Source organism: Ixodes scapularis, unplaced genomic scaffold (genome assembly GCF_016920785.2).
Source record: "Ixodes scapularis isolate PalLabHiFi unplaced genomic scaffold, ASM1692078v2 PGA_scaffold4__175_contigs__length_147842914, whole genome shotgun sequence".
Classification (NCBI taxonomy): Eukaryota; Metazoa; Arthropoda; class Arachnida; order Ixodida; family Ixodidae; genus Ixodes; species Ixodes scapularis.
In genome coordinates, this window is record NW_024609879.1 from 87,415,050 (window position 1) to 87,439,322 (window position 24,273).

The window sequence follows — 24,273 nt, forward strand, 5'->3', positions numbered from 1 at the left end:
GCACAACATGGGGAAGAGAGCGGTTGAAACTTCTCTATTACATCCTTTACCACTCGACCTCGACCTCGTGCGGCTGTTGGGTAGGTTGATAAAATAAGATGGGATGAATATGAGCTTCCCAGCAACTACCTTAAGGAGCTTCTTGATTTTAAGGTATCAAGGTTTATCGAAGCAACACTTGTGCGCAACTTTTATCGTGGGACAAAATCCAGCTGCAGAAATATGAATTGATACAAGAGTGTTTTATTTTTTATCTAGAATATGTTTATACCTAGATGTTGTTAATTAATTAATTTATTTTTAATAGTAAACACTACAACTGAACAAAAGTAAACTCCGATAAACAGAATTTTTTTGCATAAACTCCTAAAAACGCTCTATGAATTTGACGAAAAATGAACTCCGAAAACATGGACTGCTACTTTTAAGTAGTAGAGCTGCAGGAAGTTACAAAGAAAAGATATAAAATCTAAAGAAGGTCGTTTCAACATTAGAAAAATTACCACTGTACACATTCCTCATCCTATGTTTCTGGAAAGAAGGCAAAAAAATGCTGTAAACGACTTAATTTTCGCGGGCTAAAAATTTTGCGAATCGGGCAAAAGCTGAAAATTTGAAATTATTTCGCGGGTTCTAATTTTCGCAAATCGAGTGCAGCTTCCGTTGCGTTCACATACTGCCCGAATTGTTCGCGGGACGTAATTTTCGCAAATTGTAGGCCATTCGCGCACGGAAATTAGGTCCCCGCGAAAATTTAGTTGTTTACAGTATACCGTGAAAATATTGCAGGCTTTTAGTCTTGTCCTTACCAGTCTGAAGTACAAGAGTAGTAGACAAACCAAGAAATTAGTCTCAAGCTACAAGTTTGCAAAACACTGTGTTCTGTGTTGCTGCATGAGCACACAAATCCAGAGTGTGAAATGGATGCTAAAGATCAAGCAACATTCTGCTCATGTTTCCCCGGCTCTCTAACTTATGCAGAGTGCAAGTTCTTCTGCTTGTTTTCCAGCAGAATGCCCAGCTCTGATTGGCTCTGTTTGAAGGATAGTGGGTAGAAGGCAGCTTGCTTTGAGGTCTACCCACTATCCTTCAATCAGAGCCAAGCAGAGCTCGACTTTCTGATGTCACCAGAACCCCTGCAAAAGCAGCAGCCGAACTTGCGCTTTGCATAGCCACTCAGCCACAACGACTTGAGCTCCAGCAAATCAGTCACTTGAGGAGTAAATAGTCATTTCAACAACATGACATTGTATAAACTTTTATTATAAAAATATGCACGAAAGCAACTTAAAATTTCCGCGCATCCACCACTTCCTTCTATGGTAAATAGTTTTAAAAAGCGGCTTCATAAAACGAAAATTCATACGCTTTCGATGCTTTCGATCGTGAGGAGCAGAATACTTCGCACAGCAATGATGCAACAGATCTGGCACAGAGTCATTAAACCTCTAGTTTTACTAAAAGGTTGGCACACATCGAGAAAAATCCACCAATGAAAGTAATCACCATTTGGTGTTCACACCGGGTTTCAAAGCATACAGAGCATAAAATCTAGCCTTATCAGATAGGGCTCTTTCACTCTTACCTTTGAGTGGTGCATAAGGTTACGTCGTCACTTTACTACATCAGTTGGATGCCTTCCACACCTGCCAAACAACTAAACACAACACACTTTGGAAGGTGCTATCCATGTAGACGTGCAAAAGGCACTTTAGATTTTCTGCTCACTAGCTGCGGTAGTTGCACGTTTCTTTCAGCTCTGATAGAAGTACAGCAAGGGTTCCCGTAACAGTGTTCGATTGAGAGGAAACAGATCCGAGAATAAATTTCTAACACTTCTGGTTGTACCATAACCTACCTACAATTGCCCAGAATTACAATTTTTCTCCAGACACACAAAATATCACCATATAGTTTGAGTAAGCTTTCATTTTCAATGCATTACTGCAAAGAAATATAGCAAATTTATTTCTAAGACGGCTACAGGAAGGCACCAGAGGCTGCTAAATGCTCGCGCCGCACAGACTGTTTTGTCTCTGTACTTGATTAGCTCAAGAGTAATCCAGACAAAAAAAAAAGACACCAAAATCGGCAGTCCTAAGAGAGACCTAAAAAGGGACTCCCCCCCCTTCCTCCAAAAAAGGCCTCATGAACTCGGCTTTGCTATAAATTCCGCATTTCTATCAAAGGCAATAAAACTGCTTTGTAAATTGTAAAAAACTTTGATTGCTTGTTCGGCGTGCAGCAAGCCGCCATACGGCGGGAGTGAAGCTGCAAGAATGATTTGGAGGTTTTACTAGACTTCACGCCAAACCCTTTTGATTGATTGTGTTCATATGGCTGTTCGTTATGGGGCAAACAAGTTGCATCACCGATTGTCCGCTTCAGAAGTGGCATGAAATATTTAAATATGGTTGAGAGACTCGGGGGCAGGATGATATATTCTCGAATAAAAGGATTTAGAGACGAGAGCACCTTCACATTTACCATTAACACTTTGAGTACCGGCACACTGCCATGCAGGGTTTTGTTTCGATTTGCTACCTACCTCTCCCAACTGGGCTATCGATTTTATTTCTACGCGTAGAGGATAGTTGTCATGTACTAATGCCCGTTGATGGCATGCAGAAAGTCTTGTTTAGGAGACTTCTGCCTAGGTTTGTTCCTTCGTTGTTCCAGAAGGCCAATACTATGCCGCCCAACCTCGAGCTTTATGGTGACCACAGAAATCTAGAAATAAGTAAATAAAATAAATAAGAAAATCTTACTTCTGTATATATAAAAAAAAATGTTGTTTAAGGCCACTTAAATAAAGTGACCCCAGGGTGCAAAGTCGGGGTGCCACTTTTCATATTACCGTCTCAAAACAGTATAATTTGAGAAAAATATTTTAGGTCGGAGGCATGCAGACATCAATTAACTTTCAAGCCCATAGATCAGTGTGTCTTTGATAAATATATATACTTCATAAGACCTGCTAAAGTTTTTCTGCATGGGACCAAAAATTTGTGTTCGACGTGCAGGAAAAAAGAAATCTTGGCGCTCATAGGGTTAACGAACCATGACATCCATTCATTTCAAACAACCACTTCAATATAACCTATTTACATTCTTGGACGCTTTACTCCGAGTGGAGCTGCATCTTCTTCAAATTGTTTTCATTTCCAGTGACTTTGGGCAATAACCTTATCCCGCGCCACCAGCCCTCGCGATTACTGTGACAAGTTTCAAGCCTTGCCCATTTGATCGACTTCATCTTGTACACAAGATGACCGTCGGACAAGACACCAGTGCCACCTACTGCGCTGTTTATAAGGCTGTGAGAGTAATTAAGAGGATTGCAGGAAGTCGCTTAAACATTTTTCAAATGGTGACCTTTCAATTGGCGATTCATTCTTCAGCAGGCAGCCATGTGCCGTCTGCTGAAGAAAGGCTTTGCAAGCCGGCAGAATGATATGGAGATAGTATAGGAAAAAGGGTTTAGGTTGCTGGTCTCCATCTCATCTTTGCGAGACCGGTTTGAAACTGCCAGGGGGACTCTATAGCACGCCCCGCCAGTACAGGAAAAATGGAGCCCTTGTAGCTTCAACTCACTCTCCAGTTGGAGAGCGAGTTTGGGTTTGGGCCCAAACAAAAATGTCCTACAGCTCACTCCTAGGCACCGGCGGCTTGTTGAAGTTGTGAACCTTGTCTGCCATTTCGATGCAGGAAACCAGAAACTGGTGGTACCTCATGTCGAGTGGGTCACTAAACCTGGGAAAGAGCGTCAATGCATTTAATGCAATATAGTGTGAAAACATATTGCACTGTTAGGAACCACTACTGTAGCGAACAAGGCAGACATCTTTCAAAAATGCAAATCCTAAATAAAACTAGTGTAAAACCTAGGGTGCCTACATGTTTCCGCTCCGCTTTAGGGTGGCGCAACTTCTTGTTACCCTTTCCCAGAACCTCTCCCACCGCCATTTTCACCCACTTCTTATTTCGCTAAACATACACAACGTTGAGTTTTCGTAGTAGTTTCGACACACCGGCAACACTGTGAGGCCACTTCCGTTTCCGTTCATAAGAGGAGTCGGACGAGTCGGAGGCTCAGCGGGATGGCGGTCGTCGTGGCTGTCGCTCTCTTTATTCAGGTGTTTCATATTTTGAAGTTGCAAGCAGGAAGTATGTGTTGCGTTTATCGAAACGTGAGTCCCCTTGACAAAATGGAACGCAACAGACCGGCATCGCACACCGAAACCTCGCCGTCGGAACGAGAGCGGTGGGCGCTCCCTAGCCCTAACGAGGATTAGCGGAGTAGCGCGAGCGCACAACTGGCGAGTGTGACAAAATGGTCGACGAAACAGCGGAGGCTGCCATGGTAACGAGGTAGGCAACACTGGTTTGTCGGCAACAGGTATCACAAACGTTGTCGCCACCCCAAACAGCGGAGCGACGGAAACATGTAGGCACCCTAGTAAAACCTTTTAGCATGACTTGGCATGTGAAAAAGATAAGGAATGAAAGTGCCTGCTTTTGTAGAAATATCTACTGCAAAATGCCGAGCACATGAACATTTGAAATTGGGAGATAATCTGGGGAGAACCTTGAGATAGGTGCTTGGACGGTCAGAGTGCAAAAATGCAGAAGGGGCACATGATGGCGTTGAGTTTCATCGCTTTGAACCAGTGTGCTCAAGAAAGCGATTAACGCAGAACAGCACCTCAGTTAGCCAGGTGAGCTCAGAAATCTGGGCTAACCTTCGCTTATTTTTTAAATGTTACGTAAGTAATGAGCGAGTGCTTATTATGGCATGGGCTCGTGCTTGGTATTTTACAGTAGGTCTTGTTTCATTTTTGAATTTGTAAGGAGAGACCTAAATCGTGCATATTACTCAAAAAGAAGCATAGCCAGAAAGAAGTATAGTTTCAAGAAATAAATGGCCATGCTGCCATTTTAAGGCTCTGCTGCCACAAAAGTCTGAATTGGACACACTGTGAAGTGTGCCCTCACAGAGTGAAGCATACTAAGCATGCCAAGAAGCACAGCTAAAACTGCTGCTCTAGGAAGCTGGAAGAGCGGAGGAATAGAAGCCATTTTATGCATCAATATTCATACACCAAGGCTAAAAAAAGAACAGACCATAGCACCATTTACCCACCCAACAAATTCATCCTCGTCCACGGTGTCGATATCAAGGATGTCATTTGCGTTTATGCCGTTTACAATGGTGGCGTCAGGAAGAAGGCAGACGATCTGGACCGGAAAGCGGTATTGTCCAAGGCAGGCTGTAGCCATCTTCTTTACAGTGTCTTCAACGTCCAAAGCATTGATTTCCTATGTATACAAAAAAAAAAAAAAAAATTAAGTCGCTTGATAAGGTATCTCTATTCGGTTGATTGATTATTAGGTGTTTAATGGCGCAAAAGCAACATAGGCCATGCTGCGCCAAAGGAATAGTTAAAAGACTATAGTAAAAGGAAGGAATTACTATGCGGAGGATCTATAACTGGTGCAGGTAGCCAGTTTTTTTAAGAAAATCTAAAATATGACCAAAAGGAACTAAAGGTTGATCTCCCAGTAAAAAGGCTGGATGAAATGGAAGGTATCCAGAAAGTGCAGGGAAACTTGTTCGACGTTCTTGATCAAAGAATTTGCAGTGCCATAGAATATGCAGCATTGTTAGCAATTCACCGCAATGCTCACAGACTGGGGCGTCCTCACCACAAAGAAGGTGTTGATGGGTGACACGTGAATGTCCAATTCTCAAACGACACATTAAAACTTCATGGTGACGGTCTCTATGGTGCGAACTCTCCCATACCTCCAAACGTGGTTTGATGACATGTAGCTTATTATTTATTTCTTTGTCCCAGTCTTGCTGCCAGGCATTATTAATTGCTTTTTTAAGAACTGGTTTAAAATCTTCTTGAGGCAGCTGAACGGGTGTTTCCAGAGCATCCTTAACAGACGCTGCCAGCCTATCCGCCTTCTCATTACCTGAAATTCCCACATGGCTTGGTACCCAGCACAGCTTGATATTGTATCCCATTTGGGAAGCCAGGTTTAACTCTACCCGTACTTGTTGCACGAGCCGATTCTTAGAATCATTGAGGGAACAGAGAGAGAGGATAGCACTCTGGGAGTCCACAAACAAGATAGCTTTCCTGATGTTGTTGCCTAATATATATTCAATAACCATGAGCACACCATAAAGTTCTGCAGTAAAAATGCTGGCAACAGAGTGAAGCCGTCGAGCTTTTACAAAGTGTTCTGAATATACAGCCGAACCGACAAAGTGTGGAGTTTTTGCACCATCAGTGAAGAATTGTGCATGGTCCTTATACTTAGCTTGCAAGGCCATAAACTCTTGCTGAAGGACTAGTGGTGCAACAGTTCGCTTATTGTATTTCGCTAGTGACCAGTCACAGGTATAGTGCACCGCCTTCCAAGGAGCAATGCTTCGAACTTTCGTCATCAAGCTACGCTCAGGAAGTGCAAGCTGCAGGGATGCAGACATGCATTGAATGCGGAGGCTTAAAGGCCGTACTATACTTGGCTTATTCTCAAAAAGACGAAAAAAAGGAGATACCTGCAAACAACGGAAGGATGGGTGTTCAGGGTCAGATTTGACTTTATAACTATAGCATAGGCTGAGGAACTGTCTTCGCTTTTCTAGTGGCATTTGGTACGTCTCTGCATACAAACTCGGGACAGGCGACGTTCGGAAGGCCCCCGTGGCAAGTCGAAGTCCAAGGTGATGCACAGGATCTAGCATTTTTAAAGATGACGGTCGTGCCGAGCCATATACAACCGCACCATAGTCGAGGCGGGAACGAACCAGCGAGTTGTAAAGTTGCAGGAGGCATCTCCTGTCAGAACCCCAGGACATGTGTGCAAGCACCTTGAGAACATTGGCAGATTTAAGACACTTTCGCTTCAGTTCTTTTAGATGGGTCTGAAAAGTGAGCTTCTTATCAAAAATAACACCCAAGAATTTGTGCTCATGCCTAACGGTTACGTCAATGCCATTCATCTGCAAGCTGGGATCTAGCGACAACCCTCGACGTAATGAAAAAGGCACGCACACTGTTTTTTCTGGTGCAAACCGGAAGCCATTTTCATCGGCCCACTTACTCATCCTATTTATTGCTATCTGCAATTGGCGCTCACAAATTGACAAGTTGCATGAGGAGAAAGCGATCTGGACATCGTCTACGTACAATGAATAAAAGACTGATGGTGGTATAACTGCAGCGAGGCTGTTGATCTTAATTGCAAACAAGGTAACACTCAAGACACCTCCTTGTGGGACGCCGTTTTCCTGTGTAAAAACATCTGAGAGCGTGGATCCCAGGCGGACTTGAAAGAAACGGTCTGTCAAGAAGTCCTTTAAGCAACGCAGCATGCGACCACGAACGCCACACCTATACAGGTCCTGAAGTATTCCGTACCGCCATGCCGTATCGTAAGCTTTCTGTAAATCAAAAAAGACAGAAACGCAATGCTGCCGGTTCACAAAAGCCTCACGCACGAAAGTCTCCAACCGGACAAGGTGATCTAAGGTTGAGCGACCTCTTCTAAAACCACACTGGTTTTTATCAAAAATTTTCTTTTGTTCTAGAATGTATACTAGCCTTCTGTTAATAAGCCGTTCATAAGTTTTTCCTAGACAACTAGTCAGTGCTATAGGCCGATAACTTGGTGGTAGGGAAGGGTCTTTGCCAGGCTTCAAGATGGGAATGATGTGTGCTCGCTTCCAGCACTGTGGAAAACAAGAAGCTTCCCATAAATAATTAAAGAAAGACAACAAATTCACCAAGGATTCAGCCGACAAGTGCCTCAGCAGTTCATAATGAATCATATCTGGACCAGGTGCCGACTGCTTCCTTACTGCAAGGGCAAATTCAAGCTCACACATTGTGAACGGCCGGTTGTAACCAGTATCACTTCCAGAGAAATCAATATGCTGTTTTTCTGCCAAGGACCTGAACTTTTTAAATTTGGTAGAGTAATTTGAAGAACTGGAGACTTCTCGAAAATGATCAGCAAGAATGTCAGCCTGATCTTTTAGTGATGGGGATGATGAAGGAAAAAGGGGAATGCTGAAGGAGTGGTAAGTACCTCGAATTTTCTTAACACGATCCCATACCTCTTTTGCAGGAACAAAACTGTTTAGGGAGGATACATATTTCACCCATGAGGTCTTCTTGGCTTGTTTTCGTGTCCAACGGGCTTTTGCTTTACACTGTTTGAATTTGATCTTGTTCTGAACCGTCGGGTACCGCCGAAACTTTCCCCAAGCCTTATCCTGAGCTTTCATGGTGGTTGTACAATCCTTGTTCCACCAAGGCTTGCATTTCTTGGGAATATTTCCAGAAGTTCGGGGAACTGACAGAGAAGCAGCATTTATAATTTTTTCGGTAAGATAAAGAGTCGCTTCCTCAGGAGACATAGCTAAAAAACAGCGGGATCAACCACTGCCTCCAGAGAAAATAAAGCCCAGTCGGCTTTATCTAACTTCCACTTGGGAGCACAAGCTCGAAGAGAAGGAAGGGATACTGAACTTTCTAAAATTACAGGAAAATGGTCACTACCGAAAGGATTTTCTAAAACCTTCCAAGAAAAGCAGGGAAGTAAAGTAGGTGATGATATGGAAAGATCAATGGAAGTAAAAGTATTATGAGGTGCACTAAAAAAAGTTGGTTGTCTCTTGTTTAATAGGCAAAGGCCAGATGATAGTAAAAAAACGTTCTATGACACCGCCACGAGAGTCTTGACGAGCACTGCCCCACATGGGGTGGTGTGCATTAAAATCTCCTAAGATTAAAAAAGGCTGTGGCAGTTGGCCCACAAGCCCTTGCAGGTCATGTAAATGCACTGGAAAGTTTGGTGGAAGGTAAAGCGAAACAATAGTAATTAGGCGGTCAAGCAGAACACGAACTGCTACTGCCTCTAAGGGGGTTGCGAGAGGGACAGGCGCACAGGCAATACCACTCTGCACAACCACAGCTACTCCACCAGAAGAGGTGTTACAAGAAACACGGTCTTTTCTAAAAACCTGATGTCGCCGTAGTACCCGAGTATCTGTTTCATTAAGATGAGTCTCCTGTAAACAGATGGCAACAGGCTGGAGCTCATCGAGAAAAAAGTTGACATCATCAATATTACGAAAAAGACCGCGGCAGTTCCACTGCATTATACCTATATTTTTAACCATTTAAAACAAAACAAGTATAACATACAAATTATATCAAAAAGCTATATTCCTTACGGTTTAAAATAAATTTTTACACGCGGCGCACTTTGTTTTTTTAGGCGGGTTATTCTGCCTCCGGTTAGAGTCACCGGAGGCAGAGGGGGTGGACTCTGATCTTGAGAGGAGAGCCTCCTCATCAGATCTCGACCCACCCTCGTCCATGGGCTCGTCTGCAGTTGCTGGCAGCTGGCCCTTGGAGGTCGACTGCTTTGGCACCTCCCCAGGCTTCCTCTGAGGAGCAGAGGTGTGGGGAGGTAGGCCCCGACCCCGAGAGGTCGAAGCAGCCGGTTGAGCAGGAGACGACATCTCCTGTTCTGGGGCGGATGCTGGCAAAGCAGCATTCACCTTGCGGTTCGGAGGCGGTGCCACTGGCGCCGCTCTCGGGGGTTTAGAGGGGGACCGTGACGGGAGATGCAGGTCGTCCGGAGACGTCTGCGTTCCCATCGAAACTACTGGCCGCGCTGGTCCCCTGCGCACGGCCTCGGCATAAGAGCCCTTCGATACAAAAGCAAAGCGCTTCTTTGCCTCAGTGTAGGTAATGTTTTCGGTAACTTTTAATGTAAGAACTTCTTTCTCGTCTTTCCACACAGGGCAAGATCGAGAGTATGCCGGGTGGTTGCCACTACAGTTCGCACAATGAGGCTCATTATCGCACACATCTGCAACGTGTTCCTTGCTGGAGCACTTTGCACAGGTGTCCCTTCCCCGACAGTTCTGTGACCCATGGCCGAACCTCTGGCACTTAAAGCACCGTTGAGGGTTCGGCACATAAGGTCGGACCCGGCATTGAAGGTAACCTGCCTTTACAGTCTGCGGCAGAGTGGTTGAATCGAAAGTCAAAATTATATGTTTTGTCTTCCGTTCCACACCATCACGGCGGATAGTGATTCGTCGTGCATCTATAACTCCTTGACTAGAGAGGCCCTCAATTATCTCTGGCTCAGGTGAGTCAAGCAAGTCATCCTCAGAAATGACCCCTTGAACACTGTTCAGTTTGCGGTGAGGACTTACGCTTACTTTGTAGTCAGAGACAAGGTTCGATTTAAGGAGGGCATCACTTTGCTGCTTTGTGTTGACCTCGACAAGGAGATCATCAGATCCCATCTTCTTTGCATTGTAATTGGCGCCAATAACACCCTCAAGAACTTTGGAGACTAGAAAGGGAGAAAGTTTGCCAAGTGGCTTGTCACCTTCCGAGTGCATAACAAGGAACTTCGGGAATTTTTCCAGTACAAAAGATTGTTTTGTGTTCAGTGCTTCGGTGCGGCCCCTTTTGGGGGGCCGATCAAAAGGTTTAAGTTTGGAACCCATATGAAGGGGGAGGGTTTTCGGAAACTGTGGTGCACCGCCCACCACCGAGCCCAACAAGGGAGTAGGTAACGCTCCATAACAAGAATGGCTTGGCTGAAGACGTTACGCTATTAGTGCTGCCCAGTCTCTATAACCAAGAGTGGTTTTGGACAAGGTGTCTGTCGCCACCCAAGGTTAGCCCTTGCCGCCAAAGGAGTTGAAAAGGAAAGAAGAGAAATGAGAAGAGTGAAAAGGAGGAGAAGACAAGGGTGAAAGTAGAGAGAGGATAGTAGAAGTGGCGACTAGACTGAATCATCCTGGCCGGGCCTTACCAGGACTCCCGTCTACGAGAAGCAGGGGCCGAAGTGGTGTATTGCCTCACCTGGGGGGCCCCGAAGGGTCCAAACCTACCCCGGGCTCGGCTCAACCACCAGGATGCCCTTTTCCCCGGACACGGGAAAGCCACGCACAGCCATACGTGGGCGGGCGAACCCGCATGGCTCGGGGTCCGTGGAGACGCCACCCTCCAAACACCTGCTTTCACAGGTGCCCCCTGCGGGGATCTCTATTCGGCCTCAACTGTTTTGTGCTACGGTGTGGAGACCAGCGTAGCTTCTGCAATGCTCCAGCTTTGTCGAAGCATGCGAATGATATGCAAGACGAAATTGCATGTTTTTGCAGTAGAGCAGGGCTGCAGTACTGTGGATGCTGCACTAGGCTTGACAGTACAAAAGAGTTGTGACAGAGTGCTACAGTGTTCGTGCGGGCAGAGAATGGGGAGAGAAGGAGACGAAAGCGCAGGAATGTCAAAATGACAAACTCTGGTTGGAACGATTAGTGGGTAGACACAAAGCTAGCTTCCTTTGTCTGCACTGCACTCGTCGAAAGCCTTGGCTAGGACACGGAACGATGAGTCCATGGGGTTTGGTTTTCGCATTTGAACACGCTTGATGAGTGCAGTGGACACAAAGGCATCTAGCTCTCAGGCTATCTACTAATCATTCCAACCAGAGCTTGTATATCTGACATCTCCTACTCTCCCTCAATTTCTGCCCACATAGTCCAGTGGGTCTCTTTATTTAGTACAAGTCTTTGCTCTGATTAAGTCCCCAAAGTTGACATAAGGAAAGGCAAGATGTCTGCACTGAGAAGGAATTCCCCGCATGGGATGCGTGAACACATACTTCAAGACAGTTGTATAAATTCATGATATTGCCACTTCGATTGTGGTTGTATGTTGTTTAACCATGCTCTCAGCCGGCAGGTTCAGCTGGTGCTGTGACGGCAGCTAGCAGTCAATCAACATGCTTCACTTCCATTCTGAGCAGCTATTATGGAACATCATACTCTGGTGAACAATTTAGTGACGATGGCTATGCTATCTTTTGGGACTTCAAAGCAGAACACTTTGACGATTATGTTTAGTGCCAAACAATGGGAAGTTAGCTACCTTAAAAAGTAGTGTCTTATTTACAGGATACGGCCGTAAGTGCTAATACATTTGGCTTGCTTTGCAAAATTTGAATTCCAAACAACCCACAATGCTCACGTGATGCATGGAATTACAGTGATTAAAACATGACATGTAATGAGAATGAAAGGTCGCCGCATGTTTAAAATGATTTCACTTGATAAAGTAAATCATTTTTTGCCACTACCCAAAAAAGTGAATGTTTGCACCGCTTGTTTGATTTAAATTAGATTTACAGGGCTTGTTTCTGTTCACGTTGAGAACATTTCTGCCAAATTTTGTTAACCTGGGTGATGTACAAAAAGATTGCAAATGTTCAAAGATGAAAGTGGCCGTGTCTGTGTAGGAAAACTATCGTTTTGAAATTACTTTTAAATTTGTCATTTTCATGTGTTATATTGCTTCAGGACAGTTCACAGCAGATAATTATGGAGCTATATTTCTATATTATACCATTTTTCATGACAGAAAAGCCAGAGAAAAACAAATACTGTTTTTTAGATGTCCATACTTTGTCCAAAAGTTTAGTTCTTGAGCATGAAAAATGACAAAAAAAAAAAATACAAGCTCATAGTTATCTTCCCTTAAAATTTCACCCCAGAAAAACTTTTAAAAGTGAATCCAAGTTACGTAATAACAAAACGATAGTTTTCCTAAAGCGAAATTTCTGCCGAAAATTGGAATGGAGAAAAATGCATTCGAAGTGCTCCAACCACTACCTTTTCTTTGGCATTGGTGTACCAAAAAAAATTTATGAGAAATTAATTATGCAGTGTAAACTAATGAAACTTTCTGGGAATACTCTCTGGATGTTGGTGGCTGTAAATATGACATTTGTCAAAATCAACTTTTTTTCCAAAAATTGTTTTTTCTGGGTAGTGTCCCCCCTTAGAAAAATTTGAAGAATTTTAGGCGGAGGCAGGATTCAAACCCACGACCCATCGGTTGTGAGCCAGACACGTTACCGACTAGGCCATGCAGACAGCTTCCACGGCTTGGGAACGAGCAGGGATTTATATGTTTAGCTATTGCGTTCCACTCTTAAAGGCAAAGCTCAAGCGTCCTCCTGTAGTTTTATCGGAGCTCAAGTCAGGCATGGTAAAATATTATAAATAGAGCAAAAACGGCGGCCGTGCATTTTTTATGCCCTATACTGGATGTTTGTCGTCTGTAAACTGGTTTGTGAGCACGCTCCCAGGTGGTCATTGCTCATATAGTCGGTTAAAAGGATTGATAATCGCGATTATCTTGCGCAGGTGTGCCAGATGCCTGACAGCTGCTCCCTGTATGTATATTTGATGTGGGGAGTCAATTTGGACAGTGCAGCTTTAGGGATGGCGCACCAGACACATTTATGGTCCAGTAATCTGGCCAATGCATCACGGAACAATATAATTTTAATTTGCACAATGGAATTTGGTCAGTACACTATCTAGTGGACTATCATTACACGATGCACTGCATTTAGACCAGTCCATCATGCAGCGATGTAATTTTCCACTGCAATTTCGACAGTGCATCATCCAGTGGCAATCACCTACCATGATGCACTCTTCAAACTGCTGCGCTGGCAGTTTGGCCTGTGCAACAATCGAACATGCATCATGGCATCATGCAGTGCATCTCTACTTCAGAGGGGAAATTTAGTCAGTTCAGCCACATGACTGCAAACCTCGGTTAAAACAGGAGGGGCGGACATCAAACTCGACGCCTTCGAGCCTCCATACCCTGTTTCTCCTTTAGATGTACAGAAACGGATGCTACGAACCAGAGGGACCAATCCATGGCCCGGAGCATGTCACATGACCCTCCGTTTAGGTGGAGCTACGTGTGGAGCCATGCGCAACATGCATGGAATGTTGGACTGCCTTACATGGCCCGTAATATCTACTGCAGTACGCCGTAATGTGAAACGGAGCGAAGCGAAACAATTTTATTCCACATGCAATTTTACTAAGGTACGCGAGTGCTCAAGTTAGGTTCCAAGGAATCTTGGTGCACCCCAGGGTACAGCCATGGGTTCCCCAAGCTCCTAAATTTCCAAACTGTCTTTGCCATAAATATCCCTTTTTTTTTTTTTTTTCAGTTTAGGTTTTATTTTAGCAGGTCTGAGTCACCCATTGATGCACAACTATGTGCAATACATTCCCCCAGTATGTGCAGTATACTTTACAAGCTCCGCATGCTTCCGCACCGTTTTATTTTGTGAATGCTGAGACCGAGAGGGGTTGCTCGGCCGCCGTTATAAACAGATACGGGTTCTTCAAGATTGACAAGTTTTAGAACTCGTGCTCTGATGCACTGACATTTGGCCAACGACTGACCCTAGGCTGGCGTTTGGGGACTACACTGATGACGGCGCCTTCTTGCCTTCAATTGTGCCGTGATGCTCCACATGCTGATGAAGTGCTTCAGCAGCAGCTCCTGCACCTTTGGTGAGCCCAAAGGACCCCTGCGCAGGGTCCTCCCACTGCCTCAGCATGACTGGTCATCCAAGTTGCCCCACAGCACGACCGAGTGGACCATCTTCCTCTCCTGCCGTGCTAGTGCAGCTGCTGTGGTCAGGTTGTGGTAAGGCACCTGGAGATGGAAAGATTACCGCATTTACTCGAAAATAGGTCGAACCCTATTTGTTGGACCCACCGAGAATAAAAAAAAATAATTCAAATGTAGGTCAACCTTTTTTTTTTATTATTCTTATGAACAGGGGAAATTTTGGGCAAAAGAAACTCCTTTACTTACATCGCTCTCAGCTAAATCATGGGGCGATGCCAAAAACTTAATCACCGTCAGAACTTCTGGACATGTCATCGTCGTCCGAAGCTTCGTCAGCTTGGTAGACATCCTCTCAAATTCGCAACAGTACTTCATAGACACCATTGTAAAATGACGACAAGGAGAAACGAAAGAAGGTGCGAAGCGACGAAAGACAAACTACAAAGACGCAAGCAAAGCCGCCGTGTCGCCATAAGCAACACGCGAGCGGAGCGTTGGCCGAGCCGCCTCAAGCAACAAACAAAAGTAACCTCAGTTTTTTTCGGGTTTTTTTTTTGTGCGCGTTTGCGAGGATGGAGGGCAAAGTGCATGGCGCATAGCGTTCCTCTCCTTCTCCGTTGCCCAGCAAGGGGAACGCTAGTGGCTAGAGTCGCGATGGCAAAACCCGACGCCCGAGTTGCGCGCGATAGCGGCACCGGCCACCGCGGGCGGGCCATTTCGGTTGTTTTCGTGCACCAAGAGCTTTTTGAAACAAGAAGCGGCGCGGCTCTATGGCAACGCCGGCTCGGTGACTCGATAGCTCCATGCCTCCGGTAGGGTCGCAAAATTTGGTCGTGAAAGTAGGTCGAAATTCTTTAATCACGATTTCCGAAAAAAAAAAAAAAAAAAAAAAAGACTTTTATTTGAATAAACACGGTACTTGCATCATGTTTTCTTAAAGGGAAACTTTTCAATTAAAAAGATTTCGGAATAAGTGATTTCACATTAAAAAGACCTAGTAAAAGACAATATGTCATTTGCTTCACGAAAAATGTGATATATATTTTTAAATCTACAAAAATCAAAACCGAAACTTCGGCTTCGCTCAGCAACATTGGCTTCGCGCCGCCAATAACATGACTGTTGTGTGGTATGAGATGTCACGTGATCCACTACGCAACAACGGGCGGGACTGGGGCGGGCGTATGCCAGGCGCAAGTGTCGTCTGCGCCGCGCACGTCACCACGTTTTGGTGTCTACGACATTCGGCGACGTCAGAACAATTGCGCCGCAAGTCTGCGCACATAGTGTCCGTAGTGTGGACGCAACTCCGAGAGACAAGAATCAGAAACGGTGGGATGACGACGGCAGTTGTGACATGAAAAAAGGCGATAACGGCGGGGCGGCCAAATGGCTCCCAAGAAGCGCGCTGCGCAGGCGCGCCAAGAGGAAACGTTGTTGATGTCACCTGTCACGCTTGCCCAGAGAAGTAAAAACAAGCAAAAGGGGGCAATGGAGATGACGTTTAACTCAATGTTGGCTATGCCCACGTCGTAGCCCTGACTGCGCTGTTGGTTGCGCCTCAATTCGCCCGCTCGAGTCAACCGATTTCGGCAACTGGGCGAGTTGCAAAGTTTGCCGGGAAGTTTAAGAAACATTTAGACAGAATTACGTCGTAATATCTGATGTGTGGTCTTCCTAGGTGATATTGAAGAGGGCTGCATTGCTTTTTCAAAAACAAAAATGAAGTGGGGTTGCCCTTTAAATGAATTTTATTGTATATAACGCTACTGTTGTACCTGCTGAAACTTTGTACATTGCTGAGGGGAAGCGATGGTCAAGTGCGTTAGCACACCACAGCTCGGAACGCGTAGAGCTAAACCTTGCGCAGCAAAATCCAGCGATCCTGGGGTCAATCCCTGCCCCTGCTTGTTTCGATCTGCATGAGGATCGTACCGGCATGCGGTCGTGTCTCACTACCATGTGATGCATGTTAAAGAGACACTGACACCCCCCAAAAATGTTTTTTCTTTTTTTTGCCAGGCGATTCATTATGGTGTCGGAATACTGCCCAATTAATATTTTGCTACAGGGTCATTTACTTTTTTAATAAAGTCAAAAAACGCAACTGCTCGAAACCGAAACTCCCGCACCGCACGGAGAAGTGGAGAGGAGAGACTGGAGTGGTGGAAGTCATGTGGCTACACCCAACCGTGCGTTTTTTGTTTTTTTTTAATTTTTCTGCCGCACGTAGCAGACGAAATGCGTTGCAGGATCCGTTTGCCGTGCGATTCCTTTGCAGTTATGTTTGTTCCGCCGCACGAGTCGGGATCAATGGCTGGCTGCAATTCCTTTAGAACAGCTATGCGAAGCTTGGAAAGCGGACGCTACTCAATTCATATGCTCCTTGTATTTTGTGGAAAGTGACTACATTGAGTTCGCAGGTGTCAAAAATGGAATCCCATACCATTCAGTTCAGTGACGTATCGTCCACAACAATTGTTAGTTTCAGTGATAATTGTAAAAAAAGAAATGTAAACATCGCAAAATGCTTGACAAAAAAAAAAAAAAAAATGCTGCACACACTCTAGGGATTGAACCCGTGCCTGCTGCGTGTGAAGCGGACGTCTTTCCACTGAGCTACTGAAGGAACTCATTATTGCGTAATAATGCAATGGGTCGACTGTGTGCCGGAAGTTCGCAGCCGATTTCCCTCCAGTACATGCACTTCCAGCATGAAGTCGGGCAGCACCACGCATAGGCCACATTCGCACCTCGTAAAGAAACCGTACGCTTGCGTATTCAACTCGAAGTGCGCACTTCGTGCTTGACGTTTGAGCGAGCGATGTCTTCAGCCACGAGAAGTGACGACAGCTTGGCGAGGTCTTCGTGCAATCGGCTTGCTGGTCGGGCGTGTCGTACGAGATGAATATCAATTCTTTTGATCGGTCCGAAATTTCTCTTTCGAAGGAAGACAGAATTCGCCGGTACCGTGAACGACAGTTCTGAAGTAGAGGTGCCCCCCCGTCGTCCGCTGCCATCCGCTAGTCCCACAATATGTGAAACGACGCCATGATGAGAATTATGCAGTGAACGCACATAATGCTTCGGGTTGTCTGTGCTACCTTTTTTTTTTTTCAATCAACGTCTTTGCAGCTTTTTGAAAGCCAAAAAAAAAGATGTTTCATATTTTTTTCTAATTTTAATATTGACTGTGTGCCTTCAATGACCCACGACTTTGATTAAATTTGGTGGTCGGGTCTAAACATTAGAAAACGGCCCGTGACCACAGAAAAGAGAAGGAGCGTGACTCAAACCGGCCAGTTCTCGATCGGCGGTTTTCGGGCAGAAAGAAACCAAATTTCAAGCTGCAAATTCTGTTCTGGGTGGTAGGCTTTCATATGTCACGTAAAACTAAAAACCTCGGCGAGCATAAATACCCTGTCAGTGTCCCTTTAAAGGCCCCAGGCTAGCAGTCGTACTGCACCAATTTCTCATTTACAGCATAAACCAGTGTCGTCATATTTCAAGGGCAGACTGGCCTAATGCTGTCTAAACACAAACATCAATTTTTTTTTTTTACATTGTTGCTGAAGAGTGGCAGCAAAGTCAAGGACGAAAAATAGAGTCTTCTTTCATGTCGATTCCTTTTTCTCGTTTTGGCATTCCTCAACAGCTTCAGGCTAAGAAAAGCACACCTTTATTTTTGTCGTGAAGCTTAATGACCAGGGCAGGAAATAAATTACCACATGCAATGATTAAATTCTTATGCCAATTCCTAATAAAGGTTAGCGTGGTAATTATACAATACTACATATAACCAATGAGATTTTCAACCTAATTTTGCAAGCACTTAACTCCTCAACCAAACCAAAGCACTAAAAATCAAAATGAAATCAGTCTCATTGAAGAAAAAGGTAAAGTTTATCCCCTTATAGAGTTATGACTTGGCATGCAGTGTTAATAATCAGAAGAAATGCTAACGCAGGAGAGAAAACCTTGGTATGTCAGTCATCATGTTCGTACAACCACAAATGCCCCGATTCTCTCTTCAAGCATACAGATCTCTAGCAAGAAGTACCTTCATTTGTTCTACGTCGATCTAAAAACCATGGACTCTGGGAATTCAAAGCAGCCCATAATATTAGCTGCAAAGGACGAATTCTGGAAGGAAGGCAATGTCCTTCCGACACATACGAGTTGGTTGCACTATGAAAAAAATGCAGGACAAGCTCTTTCCACTTTAGCAGAGCGAATGCTGGAAAGGGGGTGAGTGGAGAGGAGGAAACAACCAATCACGACAAGCCGAAAGCTTTGTTGTGGGGTTTGTCACGCCTTTTTTAACCCGCAACAGACTAGAGCAACATATTGAAGAGTACTTGCATTAAGGAATGGGAAGAACATTCGATCGAGCGCTTGTCGGGCCTCCTTCGTTGACATCTCATAGCTCCACGTGACGTTGGAAGGTGTCTCGCCCCCGACAAAGTGCAGTGCCATCTCGGGAATGTGACCGATGTCTACCTCCATAGATTCCTCGTCTCCGTCGTGTTGCGAGCCAGTTAGCCACTCCAAATCTAGGAAGAGACATACACAAAAGCCTTCACTTCTACTCCATTCACCATCCACCTTTCACCAACAGCCAGCAATTTGAAATAGGGTTTCGTGTTTACACAGCCAGGGTTTTGTTGTTTCTTTATCCCACGAATTTGGCATTCTTTTGTGTCTATAGGGTGGTTCAAGTCACCGGGCTCGATCTAAAATGGACCGTAAAAGTTGACGCCTGCACGTAGCAATCTAAACTTTTCGTCAAAGGTGTATTTCACAGGTCGGTTTTTTCCTGTAAAATTACAAAGCATAGCTCTCTTTCTCTGATAAATAAGGCGAAAAAAATTTCCGGGGTCTACAGCGGGCAGCGACGCAGACGACAGGAATCCAGTAGCGGGGTGTGTTTAACGTTTGTAATGATAGATGGCGTCGGGAGCAGCGCCCGAAGGTGCAGCCGACCAGCGAAAGAAAGCAGACGACACGCAGACGAAATCCGTTGGCAGCCAAAGTGCCGCCGTTACGCAGACGCGTTTCTTTACTTTAAGTTCTGCTTTTATTGCCCGCATTTACTTTTTAACCGAAAGTGCATTTCTAAAGAATTATGTTCATTTTAATAAACCACGGTGGTCGCGAGCCGTCGCGATAAGGGGGTAGAGCCATCTATCAGTACGAACGCCAAAGACACCCACTGCTGGATTCCTGTCGTCTGCGTCGCTGCCCGCCGTAGACCCTGGCAAGTTTCTTGGCCTTATTTTTTACAGAAAGAGAGCTACGCTTTGTAATTTTACAAGAAAAAACCGACCTGTGAAATACACCTTTGACGAAAAGTTTAGATTGCTACGTGTAGGCGTCGATTTTTATGGTCCATTCTAGATCGAGCCTGGTGACTTGAACCACCCTATATTTTGATGTCGAGCAAAAAAAAAGAAATGGCGCATGTCGGGACACGTGTTTGGGAAAACTGAATGTGGCCGTGGAATTTTTTAACTTTCAGGACCCTGTTACCTGTACAGTAATTGGAATGTCCCGATGCCGATAAGAGAAGAAAACGAGATAAGAGCTAGGTGGCACAAGCTACCACCCATTATATAGGGTACAGCCGTTAGCATCCATTTATCCAGCTGTGGATCCCGAAGAAAGAAGCCACCTCCCGGACAATTCAGTGGGGGCTGTGCTCCTTGGGAACACAAAATGAAGCTGTCAAATAGGAATTCCTCGCCGTGTAACTTGGGTTTTTCTTATTCCCTCATTCTTATTCATCCGTACACAAACAAGAAAGTTTACAGCAAGCGAAAACGACTATAGCTGTAAAGAGCGTGACTAAACGCCTCACTCACCGACGTTGAGGCGCCGTTCGGCAGGGACGTGCACGTTGAAGTGGTGCACCGCCGAGCCGTCCTCGCTCAGCACGATTCTTCCGCTGAACTGACTGGGTGAAAACCAAAAGGGCCGTCTGGGCGGCTCGTTCAGCTGAAACTCCACGTGGGATCTGTGTAGTAAAAGTAAAAGGGGAAGTAAGCAGGACCAAAAACACTTTTGCTTCCCCTTTCTCTTTCAACCCTCCTCTCCCAAAAGCTTGATTCGCTTGCTGGTGGAACTAGAGTGCACAGAGTGCATTCTCCTACTGTCACTGCCAGCTTAATAAGAGTTGATGGGCATGGCCCAACATGCTTCTTGCTTCGTGATCCATTCTTTGCTGTTTTTATCAGCGAAAGCCACAATGCCATTGGCTGCGAAGCAATAATAAGAGGCTCGGGGCTTGCCGTACTTAAGCTGTCAGTGTAGTCTTCTCTTCCTTACCTTCACCACCCTTATGGTGGAGGAGGGCACTAAGAATATTTTATTCCTTGTCGAAAATAGAGGTCGTGCAGCCACGGGCAATACAATGAAAATTAAACGAGCGTGTGGCTTCGGTGCAACTTTGTTTCCACAATAACCTCGATGGTAACTCGGCTGTCTTACGTCAGATAGCTTTAAAGGTCCTTAGAGCCACATGCTCGCCTGGGCTTTTTTGTGTTGTCCGCGACTGTATCAGATGCAGGTAAAACGGTGCCCTGGACATAATTCTTGTTTCTGCGAAAATACAATGAGCAAGTGAACCAAAATACATCCTTCTGCATGTGAGAGAGGTGGAGCCGAAAGGTGAGAGGGAGCGATCACATGTGCAACAAAGCTCTGCCCCTGCAGACGCCATTCTCTTCGGTGGGTACGGCCATTTGCAGCATTAACATGGCATCGAGGCCGTTCGGTTGCCCTGTATCCTGTGTGACCTTCCTACCTTTGATATGATGCTTTGGCATCTCGTGAGCCTCGAGCATGCACGCATGTGCAGCGACTGCATGGTGGAAGGCAACCAGCACGCGCTTGGTGGCCAGTCATTCGAGGCAGACGTTCGGCCTCCAGAACCGCATTCTCATTCTGTCATCGTAGCAGACGTCTCGGTTGCGAATAATTTGTTTGCTGTAGCACATCTCGTATTTGTCAACTGACAAAAATAATTTACACTTCGAGCTATTTCTTAACTCCAGTCTCAAATGCCGGGTCCTCATTCATAAAAAAAACTGGTAGATTTCCGAGAACCATCAAAAAGGAAAGGCAGCTAGTTGATGTTACGATTAACGGACGACGCTGCAGTCGCCACTTTTGTGTCTACTTTATCCTCCAACCGGAGCTGGGTGACACGACGTCATCATGTCCTCTGCGGGGGGGTGGACGGACATGCTCTCCATATACGAAACTAAACAGTTTTACTGAGACTAATACTATGTAGGGGAAACTAACCTGAACAAAACATCGAGAGTTCCATTTCCCCTACGAGCAACCACAGCAGCCGTTCCCACGGGCGACGCTCTTGTGTAAAGAAACGTGTTTGGGTGGAACATGCCAAACAGGCCGTGGAACAATACTTCGGCGGACGAGCGTCCAGGTCGGGATCTGTACAGTGCACTTTCAATTCTTCCGTCGTGCTCGAAACCGGAGGATTCAATCAGCCACCACGGCTTTCCAGCCGCATGGCCAGGAGGTGGCAGGAATGCACCGAACAGGTACAGGGGAAAGCTTTTCTCCTTGTGGTAAGGCTTGTCCCAAGACTGCAGGCACCGCAGGTTACTGTCTCGGTCCTGCAAGACGAAGACGCAATAAGGAAGTGAACAAGGCTTTTAATACAGTCAATGACAATAAAGAATTACACTGGACATGCCTCCAGCACAAACTTCCTACCTTTAATTACAGTCTCTCGTAAGCTTCGAGCGTGCATGCAGCCAAAGCACAGCTGAAGGCAACAACCACATGCTGAATGTCCGAAAAAGACACCCCGTCGCTCTCATCCTGCAAGCGACTATAATTGCTAAAGGTTAAATGACTATCAGGGTAGTTTATCAATGAATGCAAATATAGTTAATGCTGCAGATCAGTGGCATAGCCCTTATGGGGTTTCGGCCTGCCCCGAAATCCAGCCGACCCTATAGTATAGACATGCATTTTGACCTCCCCCGCCAAAACAAGTTTTTCGAAGCTTAAAGTTTGAACTCCATGGGACGAATATGCTGCGAATAACCAACCAATTTTGCCCGGCGGCTTTTGCTCTGCGCGGAATCAACACAGTGGCTGCTACCTCGCGCGCAAAGCGAGCATACCGTCGGGCGGCATTTGCCAGTTATTCGTCACATAATTCGTTTCATGGAGTTCAGCCGTCTGCCTCAAACGCAGCGGATCCGGGTTCGAGCTAACATTTTGTTTTGTTGATGCATTTGTCGATATTTGCAACATTTCTTTTTCACAATTAACACTAAAAAAGAAAGAAAAAACGAAAGTTGTCGACGAAACTTTGCTGAACAAAATGGTATGGGACTCCCATTCCGGAGGTGCATGGGGGACAGCAGGGCTTGGGTTGCCGGCTGGATGCCGCGAAGCGGCGTGTACGACGGAGCCAAGTGGGTATAGTTGTAATTAGCAGCCGCATACTGTCGCCGCGAAGCGGCATGAACGCAGGCGGGGTGGTGGGTTAACGAGCTCCCCGATATATACACGCGCCGTCCGAATTTCTTTCGGACGGCACTTGTAGGCGCGAGTGGAGTGCTGTCGGACGGCACTGTAGACGCAGCCAAAGTTTAATGGAATGGGTAGCAAAAAGATATTTTCAAAACTGGTGAGTCATATATACTGAGTATGGGTTGACACATATGTGTTCGTTTGCATAAATAACAGATACAAAACTTGAAAGAATAAAACAGAGCGGATGAGCACGGTGCCAGGACATCTTAGGAAAGACGTCCAGGGGTGCTATGTTGCGCTTTTTGCAGACCCAGGAGACTTGGAAGAAGGAAGCGACGTCAACGGCTAAAGCAAACGCAGATTGGATGTTGACAGAGGAAAACAAAATCAACATCCAATCTGCATTTGCTGCGTTGATGACGTCACTTCCTCCTCCCTAGTCTCCTGGGAGTGCAAAAGCGCAACATAGCCCTCCCTGGTACCATCCTCGTCCTCTTTTATTCTTTCAAGTTTTGTATCTATTAACCAACACGCTCGTTTTCAATCATAAATAACAGCTATACATTTTGTCACGCGTCTGTATATACGGGAGCCCTGTTCATAAACATGCTGGGTCTAGCTAGGTCTAACTATAGGCAAGCTAAAATCAAGAACCAGCATCATTCTTTCAAAAAAAAAAAAAAAAAAATGCTCTCTTGTTGCCATGTTTAGGGGACGCTCGAGCGTTAGCAGAAGGCAATAACAGGGTGTACGTAATAATACGCATGAAAGGTTGATACTCACGAAAATTCCTTCGCTGAAATCTTTGGTAAGGCTCCCAAGATCAATAGGACGGAAACTACAGATTATGGTGACGTTCGACGCGTCGTACGCAAGGGCAGAGCGCAGCCCAGCCAGCGACAGAACTTCGTCGAGATGACTGTGAGGCGCGCAAACATCGAGCGGCCGCAGCTGTCCTAGCCATGCCCAAGCTTCGAAGGAGTCAAAAGAAACCCTCCCAGCGATTGACAGTAGCAGGATCAAAGTGGGTACGACGAACGAAGTTAGTGCGAGTGCGCACACAGGGAAAGCTCGACCCCCGTGCAAACCGGACCCAGCAGTCATTACGGAACTTCTGGGTCCACTCTTATGCACCTCGGTGAATCCACCATCCCTTTTCCCATGGCAGTGCACACTGAGAATCCGGGGAATCGGACGAATGTGCACCTTGTTTACATCACGACGGCAGGAGATACGCGTCGCAAACAAAGTAAAAACG

The 24,273-nt window shown here is 45.6% G+C and overlaps 1 protein-coding gene across 2 annotated transcripts; it reads right to left on the reverse strand.

The window, feature by feature from the left end:
• Positions 1 to 1,242: 1,242 nt before the first annotated feature.
• LOC8054051 (selenoprotein N-like) lies at positions 1,243 to 24,273 on the reverse strand. Of its 2 annotated transcripts, none has more exons than XM_042293249.1 (7): positions 23,799 to 24,273; positions 21,804 to 22,141; positions 20,360 to 20,511; positions 18,861 to 19,051; positions 14,327 to 14,582; positions 5,144 to 5,319; positions 1,243 to 3,747 (listed from the first exon to the last, which is right to left on the reverse strand). In XM_042293249.1, exons 1-5 carry the CDS (start codon positions 24,117 to 24,119, stop codon positions 14,478 to 14,480), a joined length of 1,107 nt encoding a protein of 368 aa, XP_042149183.1. In that variant the 5' UTR covers positions 24,120 to 24,273; the 3' UTR covers positions 1,243 to 3,747; positions 5,144 to 5,319; positions 14,327 to 14,477. The 2 variants fall into 2 exon arrangements, with proteins under 2 accessions (XP_042149183.1, XP_042149182.1); XM_042293248.1 differs by having other exon boundaries at positions 1,243 to 3,753.